Below are 12172 nucleotides of genomic sequence, written 5' to 3'. Positions count from 1 at the left end.
ATACAAGCGTTATAGCTATATTTAATACAATAATACAGCTCACTGATCTACGACATTACCTTCCGTGTTTTAACCACTGAACTGTTATTAATAAGTAGATTGTATGAAGTGACGGTATTCAAGGTATACATTGAACTTAAGTAATAAAGGATATTTGAATATTTTATACAAAGCATAATTACGCTTTTAATATAGCTTATATAATTAATTTAAAGTGACATGGTTTAAAAAGTTAGAACATTTTGAATAAGGTTAGTACAGCTTACAGTTAAAGGGAACAATATATAAAAAAAGTTTTTTTTTCTTGCAAGCTTCTTGCTATGCTTGTTGCTAGAGAAAACCGGATTTGATGTGCATGTCTGCGTGACTATGGGAATAGGGTAATATAACACGTGGGCACAAACAAGACAGCCTTTCCTGTCGAGGCTGCCATCATGGTAGGTTGGCAGGGGGAAACAGTGGTCACAATCCGATTGTTTACTGGTATCATACGAGGCATCGGACAATCTGACATTGATTATAAAAAAATTCAAACAATATTATTACTTTTGAGAATGTCATATATGAAATTGTGGGAGAAAGATGTGATTTTGTTTGGGTATGAGAAGATGACCGGTTCGATGAAAACTTATACCTCCGCCATACCCAGCCATGGCAAGCTAAGAAGTTGGTTATAGTGAATTGTAATGCTGAACACAATTAAGAAGATTGCATATTGCTGAACCGATTATTTGCTCATCATCTAGACCTTATTAGATTATTGACTGGCATAATCAGGGATTTTTGACCATGCCTACAGGGAAGAGGGGAGCACTGGATATAGTTATACATGTAACTTACCATGAAGTTATGTCCGGTGCAATCTGTAAATGTCAACGTTTGAAATTTGATGATGACGATTAAAGAAAATTGCACCGTCGTTTAAAATAAACAGTATGATGAAGTGATCAAATACAGTAGGCTATGCCGCTCGTGTGTGGCTCATTAGCTCTGACTGACCGTCTCTTCATCCCAAAAGATAATGGCCGTCTCTTCATCCCAAAAGATATCTTCATCCCAAAAGATAATGGCCGTCTCTTCATCCCAAAAGATAATGGCCGTGATGCCAACAATGCTGTCCGTCAAATAACCTTACTTGCTTTACGTGCTGTCCGTCACACATCGTTGTAGGGGCGGATAAAAAGTACTTGAGCGAAATGTTTATCTCTGCAAGATGTCCCTTCTTCCGATCCCTAGTTAATGCAACAGAACTTAAAGCAGGTGTGGTTATGACAGATAGCATTGTTTGCATCCAGGCCATGTTTCTACGAACAGGTTAACGTATGCCTCTAAACAAACATGCATGTAACTATATTCTACAGTCTCACCGCAAGTTTTCTGCACCTCGCCATGGCTCTAAGGGCTTCTTGCCCAGAAAGAGGAGCAAGCGTCATCGTGGTAAAGTTAAGGCTTTCCCGAATGATGACAAGTCGAAGCCCGTACACCTGACAGCTTTCCTGGGGTACAAGGCTGGTATGACTCACATTGTGAGGGAGGTGGACAGACCTGGATCAAGTAAGACCACCTTTACAGGCTGAGGTAGTAGTTGATAAATAAAGTCCTTAGTTTCAGCACGAACAGTGTGTTTAGTGAATTTTGTGTGTTCTCCAATTGTGTTCTTATATCATTATGTAAACAATGAAATCTTCTGAATTCATTCAGTATCTTTAAGATTTATAACCGGGATTACAAATGAAAATTTTGTTGTTCTGCTAGGATACTGAGGCCTAGAAAACACTTGGTTGATTTAAGAGCTCTTAATTTCCCTGTGGCGCACTCACAATAACATTTTCAAAAGCTACAAATTAAATTGTTTGCTACACACCAAATAATGCCAACTGATTAAATATTTTGTCTCCAGAGGTAAACAAGAAGGAAGTGGTTGAAGGTGTGTCTATTGTGGAGACCCCACCGATGGTGATTGTAGGTGTCGTAGGTTACATTGAGACCCCCAGGGGACTGAGAACCTTTAAAACCATCTGGGCAGAGCATCTGAGTGAAGAGTGTAGACGGCGATTCTACAAGAACTGGTGAGTCCCATATCATCCTCTCATAAGGGGAAAAAAGTGAAGTCAAATTTGTTTACCTCAGTCTGGCAGTAAAACATACGTCTGTGGCTTTGATAAGACAAAAAGTGTTGCTGTTAAAACCTTAAGTAGACCAATAAGATGTGTTATTCACTACTACTGTGTCCAGATATTTTGGCAGACTGATGCATAGGTCAGCACAGTTTTTGTATTTCATTATTGCTGTATAACTTGCCTTTTGTGACAGTTTTTTGGGGGTAATATGATGCAAAGTGTTTGGGGGAGGTGGGGAACAATTAGTCAAAAGGTCTAGATGACAGCTCCTACTTAGTTGGCAGATTAGTCAAAGTGATGTGTTTGATTTTATGCCCAATACCTGTGATGTGCGGACGGAGACTGATCAGGGCTCCTCTCAGTTCACGCTGATGAGCTAATCACCTGTCAGGCTCACCTCTCTCCTCTCACCTCTCCACCTGTGGGAACGGGGTGATGAGATTGGTACCTATCCTTCTAAAGGTCCCGCTCCAAGAAGAAGGCATTCACCAAAGCCAGCAAGAAGTGGCAGGATGACGCCGGCAAGAAAGAGATTGAGCAGGACTTTGCCAAGATGAAGAAGTACTGCAAAGTCATCCGTGTGATTGCCCATACTCAGGTAATGGCAACAGTTATCTCCCTTCTGCTATGAAATAATTGGATGTGTTTTGTTTGGTTTGACTGCTGCTTTTGGGTGTCCCATGGAGTAATGTGAACAAAAAAAAAAAGATAACTGAATTTATGGCATCAGAATGGAGACCATCTTTAGCGATGAAACTGTAGTAAGAGTAATGGTTTGTAAATGTTGCCTGACCCAATATGTTATTGGAACAGGGGAAGTAAGAAGGGGCCAGGAATAGGACTGCTTTGGTTATTGCCACTCTGTAATTTGCTTACACATAGGTAGATAGCTCTTGCAATGTTTTAAACACCAATCATAAATGATTCATAGAAGATATGTATTGGACATAATTAATATATATGTGTGGTTTTCGTTTAGAATTAGAAGTCCAGGCATACGATTTGAATGCAGTAGTATTGCAAAAACTACCGGTTTTAAGAGATCAGAGTATCCAAAATATGTAGCTACATGGACACAGTAGACAACTGTTGCCGTTTTTGAACACCCTGGGTATGATAAGTTGTGTAATCTTTTTGACTTCATCTTCAGACTAAGCTGTTAAAGAAGCGCCAGAAGAAGGCCCACATCATGGAGATCCAGCTGAATGGTGGCTCTATTTCAGACAAGGTGGACTTTGCTCGGGAGCATTTTGAGAAGACTGTGCCAGTCAAGGACCTCTTCGCACAAGACGAGTTGATAGACATAATTGGTGTGACCAAGGGAAAGGGAGTTAAAGGTAATGGACATTTTCTATACCCAATGATAAGGCATGTGTCGTGAGTCTCCTGTTGGAAGAAATTCATTGTTAGTGGGTTGACGAGGGGGGTATATTATGCTGTAATATTTACAATGAAGATCTGATTTTGTTCTTTTGATAAAGAAAAAGCTGGGTGCCGACTTTGACTGTTTTGCTGTAAAGGCGTACTGTTTCTTTATGTCTTTTCTTCTGCACAAAAGCTCATTGTGACCGGTTCTGTTCATATTCTTTTCTTGGCTCTTATTTTCTAGTGTTATAACTTCAAATATGCCAAATATGTGTACACATAAAGCTTTCCTCTGCAGAAACAAGCTCAGCTCCCTCCATTTTCATGTTTTTGCTGTTGGTAAAAGACTGGAGCATTGTATGTGTTGGTTTTCAGGTGTCACTTCCCGTTGGCACACTAAGAAGCTGCCCCGTAAGACCCACAAGGGTTTGAGGAAGGTGGCCTGTATTGGAGCCTGGCATCCAAGTCGTGTCCAGTACTCTGTGGCCAGAGCTGGTCAGAAGGGTTACCATCACAGAACAGAGATTAACAAGAAAATCTACCGCATTGGTGCCGGTGTCCACTCCAAGGACGGTAAAGTGGTGAAGAACAACGCTGCCACAGAGTATGACCCAACAGAGAAGACCATCACACCGCTGGGTGGGTTCCCGCATTATGGAGAGGTGAACCAGGACTTTGTCATGATCAAGGGCTGTGTCACTGGACCCAAGAAGAGGGTTATCACACTGCGCAAGGTAACAACCAGTCCTCCATTATTACCTGTATCTGAACTTGATGCATATCTGCTGCCATACTCATCTATAATTTTAAGGTAGATGTTCAAATACAGGTGCAGTGAAAATGTTTTGCTCTGTGAAGTTTTTTGACTGCAAAACAATGTGCCGGCTCCAATTTGATTTTTTTTTTTCCCTGTTCTGAGTTTATCGTTTTAAGCAATTTATGACTTCGGCCTTTAAGTGTGTGATAAATTCGAGCCTAGGTCCGTGCTAAATAGAAATGTCAGATGATGAAAAGGATGGTAGTGTTTCGGCAGAAGCACACTGAACACTGCTGTGGAGCATTAGCCATCCATGCTGCCTTCCTTCTGATGACGGTATATACACTGCATTTTACCTGAAATTTCAAATCTGACAAAGTTAGTCATTTTGCTTGCTTCTGAAAGTTAATTGGGTTCAGAACTATTTCAGAACATGTGTGATGAGTCATGTGTGACAGTATAATCATTTTGGTCTTGTTTTAATTAATGGCAAGATCTTCGCACTGTATAATTAGAGGATAATATCTGAGGATGACTGTATCAATCCTTCAACTTTTTTAGGGTTAAAGGTCAATATTTGAATGTGCCAGATGACTTTAACATTATGCTGTTTTACAAACTGCTCAATCAGGCCAGCTACCGGCATTCTCTGAACGCCGATTTTCCTTGATTTTTCGATACAAATTTTAAGGGCAAACATAGTAATTTGTATTGACCAATAAGATGTGGAATTAGAGGAATGAGTGTAATTTAAGGATGCTCAAATGGAGTAGAATCTGAAGTCATGTGGTATAGCCCAAGGTAGTGGTTGGCTTATCTTGGGCTTCTTGTTACTCGAAATGTTAGGGATTAGATTTGATGCTAGCATGACTTGTGTGTCCAATGATAAAAATGATATTAGTAAGTATTGCCTAGACTAGGCTGACAACCTACTAGATATGTCCTGCTATAGTGGTTAGAGCACGAAAGTTTCATTACTGTAAGTCAATCTTTTCCCATGTTTGCAAGATGTTAATTCAACCATATTCTAAATTAGTGTGTTGACTGATAAAATTATACTTTTTGTGAAGCCCTGACACTGGGCAATCCAAGCAATGCAGTTTTTGTCTCCAGAATCAGTTCATAAATGGCACTGAAAGTTGCTCTTTCATATGCAAAAAGGAATTAGGATGTATATATAGCGAAAAGACTTGATGGGACATACTGGCAGCTTGCCCTATGCTGTACTGCAGAAAATCAAGCCATGACCTTGGGGGTGAAAACTTCAAACTCCAGTACATTCCTCTGTGGTGGTTTTTGTCTGCAGTTCGTCTATCCCAAAAGCTGACGATTGTTGTTAAAGTGGGAATTAGTATGACCTGAAGTCCCAATCAGATGAATTTAATTGAAATTATTTTACAACACCTATGCCAGTACAGTGCTGTGAAGGTAGTTGGGTAGAGATGATGAAAAGGATGGAAGTGTTTCGGCGGAAACACCCCGAGTATTGGTGGGGAATATTAACCATCCATGCTGCCTTCCTTCTGATACCCTGTCACATGTACATACATCATTTTGCGACATCACAATCAATTTAAACATAAAGCTGAGTTTGTCTTTTTTTCTGTTTTTAGTCTTTACTGACGCATTTCAAGAAGAGAGCCATGGAGAAAATCAACCTCAAGTTTATCGACACCCTCCAGCAAATTTGGTCATGGACGCTTCCAGACCATCGAGGAGAAAAAGAACTTCCTTGTAAGTTCTTCTGCATTCACATTGTAGAACACAGGAATACAGCCGGTGAAGATTGGATTCAAACCTTGCTTCGTGTTCACAAGCACAAAGAAACTCTGGCTGTGCAAAAAAAAAAAAAAATTTGAAGCAGGAGCCATTCTCAACTTTCTGCGGGGCTTGTTATATTTCCCACTTAAGTATGGCGTTAAACAGCTGTGGGGGAAAAGAAAATAAAATACAACTGACATAATAAGATTCATATTCTACCGCCAGTATTCTGCATGGTCTTCTATAATGGGTAGTTTTGTGTTGGAAAATGCTAACATTCACCTGTGTTTAGAATGGTGTTTTAATCAGTATTGTCTTTCTCTTACAGGGTCCACTCAAGAAGGATCGCGTCAAGACTGAGGCCTCCGTATAAGAGTACCTCATTATTTTACTGTACCAGGTGTCATTTATAAGAATAAATTGACCCAATGGAATGGACGTCATTGCCTTGAGTTGGTGTATTTATATTTCAGAAAGTGCATCTATGAATAATTCAGTATAGCTGGTTGGCTCAGTGGACTGAAATGTTCTCATAGCAGTTGCCTATAATGTGTTAGTGCTGCGGTCTCTCACCAGTGAGGCCTCCAGGCTCAAATCAAACTCCGATGTAAACCACCTGGAGTGGTGTGCTGTTGGGGAAATCGCATCTTTGTATACATCCTGATTTGGGTTGCTGAGGTGATATAGGTAAAACATGCCTCCCACGAAGAGCAGAAAAGTAATAGCTGCGTGCTTAATTTGTTCAGTCCTAGGTTTGAACTCTTGTTGGAAAATTGAGAAATCTCATTTCATTGGAGAACGTGAATGTCTTAGGCAAAAAACCTCAGTGAAGCCACCTGTAAAGACTGATGTCAACCTTCAACTGGAAGGTATACTCTACTTCATTACTCTCTAATTTCGCCTAACCCAAAGCTAGGGGAGCGCACATTCATCGTGTTAAATTAGATTGCCACGTTGCATACTTGGACATTTGCGTTCAAAGCGCAACTGAGATCCATAATTTATCATCTACAACGCTCAGACTAGCATTGTACACAATTTGGATACTAATTCAATTGATTCACTGATTCTCTTTGCATAAATCAGTCCTAATTTCCTACTTCATATACTTCTTTATCTTTTGGTTGGTTTGCGTTGAAAGATTTGGGAATTGCCCTTGTGGTTATTGTAAATACCAATCACACATTAATGTAAAGGTCACCAATCTGTGAAATCGACAGCAACATCCAAATCAACCAGTTGATCAGTACAAGACCAATAAACATGTCAGTATTGGTTGTAACACATATTTTATTCTGTCACACCAAAGATCTTAAGAGGAAGTTGTAACTTCCTCGCTTGGCGTTCAGCATTAAGGGAATAGTGCAACGACAGGTTGACCCGTATCGGTATAATGGCTCGGGCGGGGCGGCTTACCTTCGTTTTAAGTCGTCTCAGTGAAGCAGCACTAGGTAAATGAGCGGTTGAAATCCGTCCAGCAACAAGGAGACTCGTTACATGCAGTGTGAGGATTCCTTCGTCGTCATATGACTGAAAATTCGTTAAGTACGAAGTCAAACCCCAAGCACTCACTCGCCCCTTATTCTGATATAAACAGTGAAGATTCAAGAGGATTTGTGATATCTCACAAATTGACTGGTACATACACCTTTATATATAACCCGTTCTGATGTATTAGGCTTGGTATTGAGGGTGGTGGAAGATGGCACAACTCTTATCAACCTTATTCCACATATCAAACTAGGGTACTTTACCTACATAAAATATCAAATCATCCATTTATTTACCACTCGATACAGTGGTATTCACTACTGGATACATTAATTATGTAGTAAAATGTTTACCGTTTGAGATGCCGTGTGTCATCTGCCAATACTTGGAAAGCTTCTCTATATCCAACAGGCTATTGACCACGTTACCTAATTAACAAATTGAATCCAAGATCTACCGGTCTTCCAGATTTAGGTATCTAATTACCCATACAAGTGCGGAAAACCATAGCAATAGAAATATAGTTAACAGGAGCTGATGTACATACGTGAGAGTGTTTTTCTTGATTAAAAACGACCAACTATTTCCAATGAACAAGAAAAACTGACAAAAAGCTCCCGAGGAATCGAACAGTCCGGGATATCGTTATTCTCGTTTTCACATCACAGCAGTCTCAAGGGCAGATTGTAGTAAAAATCATTTCGATCAGTATGACCACGGCAGTAAAGGTTACATTACAAATATTATCGGAGGAGCATTATTCCTAAGTAATAAAATTCCATTAAAGCACCTCATATTTACCTTGCTAAAGACACGTTAAAGCAACTGAAAGTCACGCTACGCCCGACTCCAAACACTGCGCTGGGAGCGCAGGGAATTGTCGCACAAGACATTCCGCTAGGCTTTCCTTGCATACATTAACAATTACCCTTGATAAAGTGAAAGGTTATGGTCAATTATTCAACTGGAACATTTTACCAGATATTAACACATCACAACATATTAAAATGGTCGTGGGTTTTCCTCGGGCTCTGCCCGGTTTCCTGCAACCATAATGCTGGCCACCGTCGCATAATTGAAATATTCTTGAGTAGGACATAAAACACCAATCAAATAATTAAATTAATTAAAACACCAAGCAACCTTTAAAAAATGAGCTGAGTTGACAATAAATCTATACATGGACTCACTCATTTTAAACACACAAAATGACCGCTTCGGGTGAGGAGAGAGTGAAGCCCACACAAGATTTACACAATCACACAGAACATTCAAGGTGTCCAGTATTATACAAGAGGTAATATGTCACGTTAGGTCTGGGGGATCTTTCAACTATTGCCCTGCGTTAACATGAGGAATATTTGGTCGAGTCCAACACATAACCTATACATGTCTAACGAGTCCATACAAAGATTTATACAGTGAATTACGAGTGGCATAACTTCATAATTATCACATTGTTATTACACATAGCATTAAATCCTACCGATGGCTCAGTTGATAGAGGGTCCACTTTCGGAGCCGTACATCCAGGGTTAGTCCTGGGTCGGATTACACATAAGACATTGCGAAAGGAAGTTGTAGGATTCAACATTAAGGGTATAGTGCAGCGACTGTTTGAACCGTGGGGCGTCTTACTTTGCCTTGAGTAAGTTGTCTCAGTGAAGCAGCACAAGATAAAAGAGCGGTGAAAATCCGTCCTGCAACAAGATTGGGACACGCACTCTTAACAACTCCTTCGTCGTCATGTGACTGGAAAAAATTGTTTAATATGACGTTAAACACTAAGCACTCACTCACGTCTGCATGGTACATACAAATGTCTTTTTTGATGCCTTGATGACACGATACTTACATCTGCGGTTTCACTTGTAATATTGCTGCAATGTAACTGCAATAATACCCATTGCCATTCCATCCCTTAAAAAATACCAGTTTTGAATAGCCTAAGTTTTCACATGTTAACATTGTTATGTATGACTATTTAACGTCTTCATGTATTGTTAGTCTGCGGACCTTTGTGAAAGCATAACAGGCCCTGTTATATATGTACAGCGCGGACCTGGCCGAAAGCACCTTGTTCAATGCTCTGTTTATTTAACTGGATGTTCATTGGCTGTTAATTCTGTGTCTAAGAATAGTTGAATCCACCTGGCACGTATATAAGCCGTGTTTTCTGTGCAGAGTGGAGGTATTTTTGCTGCATCCACTGGGAGCCAGGAGAGTGTGAGACGCTCTCGTATCGAGTCCATTATTTTGATATGAGCTGGTGATGCCAGTTTCATTTGGGAGGACAGATTTTTTATGCCGGCACCGTTTGTGTACCACAGTAGTACTGTTGTCTGGTTTATGTGAATTTCTGCGGAAGTCACGTTTATTGGTGTTCGGATCTTTATTATGATTATACAGTGTGGACTGTGTAATTTGTTTAACACGCTGACCTCACCTGACCGACAAGGTCGTCAAGGACTCTAAACTGAAGTTTTCAGTTTTGTAAAGGACGTTCGTTTTGCCACAAGGTGACATTACTCTACGTCTCTGAACGGCTCGTTTGTGAGCTTCTGCGGGAGCTGTGACTGATCTGAAGTGGATTATACCTCCATGCCTGTATTTACCCTGTGTTGTGCTCTGCGGGTGTGACGTCATTCAAAGGCTTAACTGTTCCAGTTCTGTGTAACCTGTGTACTGTGTTCGTGTTCGCTAATCTGGCGAAGTACCTGTCTAGGACAATTTGTGACTTGTGTGAATTGTGTGTTTATCCCATGGTCTTTACGTTGGATTTCCTGGAATACATTCCTTGGGACGCAAAGGTGAACTGGAAACTTGTAAAGACCGGTAATACTGATGTGTAGGCCTATGTTGTTGTTGTTGTTGTTTAACTGTCTGTAAAACTGTACGTCTCATTCTATATATAAAGCATTGTTAACATTGTAATATTGAGTCACTGAGTCTGTTTTCTGTTGCTGCTTTCTATACCGTAACAACATCAACACAGAGTTGGCTTAAACTGAATTTGATCGGGGGTAGTTCCCAAATTTTAAGATATATGTGGATTAGACTGGATCTTTTGCGTGTACTTGTAGTTCCCAAGTTGTAAAAGACAAATGTAAAGTTGATGGGGTACTTGATCATAACGTATAGGCCAAAATAAATAAATACGAATAAATACAATCTGATTCATCACCTCGCGCATCCCTAACGTCTGCTGGGTCAAGGGGAATATATGGGATAAAGATAACATCCAGGCATTGACTGACGCATCTTCATAGGGCGAGAAAATCAGCATGGGTTTACTACTATTGCTGAATATTGAGCTTTTAAGTCAGTACTGAGCTTGACATACACGAGACCTTAAGGCCTAACTGAACTCAACCTGACTTGTACGAAGTGCTAAGCGCTCGTGTGTGTGAAATTACGACGCGATTCCGTAAATACGTCTCCAGTCGTTATGTCAACGTCGTCCAATGTTATGGAGTGGTATAACCATCAGCGACTTGGACCAACTCCGGTCGACCAGTAGAGCTGACCCGTGTCTTAAGCTCTGGTGTTTGTCGAACTTTACAGGATCTTCCTATATGCAGGCTTTGATTTTGTTATTATTTTATTCGCTTGTATAAAGTGCATGGTAATATTAAAAGTGTGTCTTAAATTTAATTCAAGTATTCCACCATAATACTGGCCGTCGTATAAGTGAAATATTCTTGAGTATGGCGTGAAAACACCAGTCAAATAAATAAATTAATTCAAAGATAGTTAAATTTAGTTTAAAAAGTACAATATAACTCAGTTTTGCGGCGATGTATAAACAATACCGGTATATTTTTACTGTAAGATTTTGTTATTCAGATCTGCATGGTAATATTAAAAGTTTGTCTTAAATTTAATTCAAGTATTCCACCATAATACTGGCCGTCGTATAAGTGAAATATTCTTGAGTATGGCGTGAAAACACCAGTCAAATAAATAAATTAATTCAAAGATAGTTAAATTTAGTTTAAAAAGTACAATATAACTTAGTTTTACGGCGATGTATAAACAATACCGGTATATTTTTACTGTAAGGTTTTGTTATTCAGATCTGAGTCAATAGTTGGTGATATGGCATGGCGTGCACGCATGGGTTCTGCCCGGCTTCATTTTGTACTATTTGGAACGCATGGTCTCGTGCGGGTATTCCATGCACTTACTGTTTCAACCAGCCATGGTGGCAATTCATAGTTTTTCTGTATGTATATGACACTGGCAAGGTTCCGGATAATGATTGTTGTTTAACACTTTATAATCAAGGATTTTTCACTTACGATTGCGTTAAGTTTTGGATGGAGGAAACCTGAGTGCCCGGCGTAAACCACCGGCCTTTGTCAAGTGAATGACGAACTTCGCTTCGTGTGCTTGGTGCACAGGTGTGCACACCACTTCGTTGGAAGACATGTGGCCTTCGACCGCATTTATTGTCATGCCAGCGATTAACGCTCCACGAACACGCTGTGCGTGACATCTAGAAAATCAACAAATTCCTTGTTCGATGCCGGGCTTGAACCTGCAACTTACTAGTCCAAGCGAAACAGTGGCAAGAACCTTAATAAGTTCCTCGGCTGCAATGCCCGATCCCCAGTATAAATTATATACGGAAGCTGCTTGACGAATTAAAATGCATGAAAATTAACAAAAACATACA

At 40.1% G+C, this 12172-nt stretch overlaps 1 protein-coding gene across 1 annotated transcript; it reads left to right on the top strand.

Moving 5' to 3' along the window:
* The first annotated feature begins 405 nt into the window (after positions 1-405).
* Positions 406-6441, top strand: LOC135473780 (large ribosomal subunit protein uL3-like). The gene is given in 9 exon segments (XM_064753676.1): positions 406-437; positions 1362-1554; positions 1901-2069; positions 2583-2718; positions 3271-3457; positions 3861-4219; positions 5856-5918; positions 5920-5976; positions 6332-6441. Coding segments are annotated over 9 exon segments (1212 nt in total). The 5' UTR covers positions 406-434; the 3' UTR covers positions 6377-6441.
* Positions 6442-12172: the final 5731 nt, after the last annotated feature.

This window comes from Liolophura sinensis, chromosome 1 (genome assembly GCF_032854445.1).
Source record: "Liolophura sinensis isolate JHLJ2023 chromosome 1, CUHK_Ljap_v2, whole genome shotgun sequence".
In the NCBI taxonomy this organism is placed as follows: Eukaryota; Metazoa; Mollusca; class Polyplacophora; order Chitonida; family Chitonidae; genus Liolophura; species Liolophura sinensis.
This window is presented reverse-complemented; position numbering and strand designations above follow the sequence as displayed.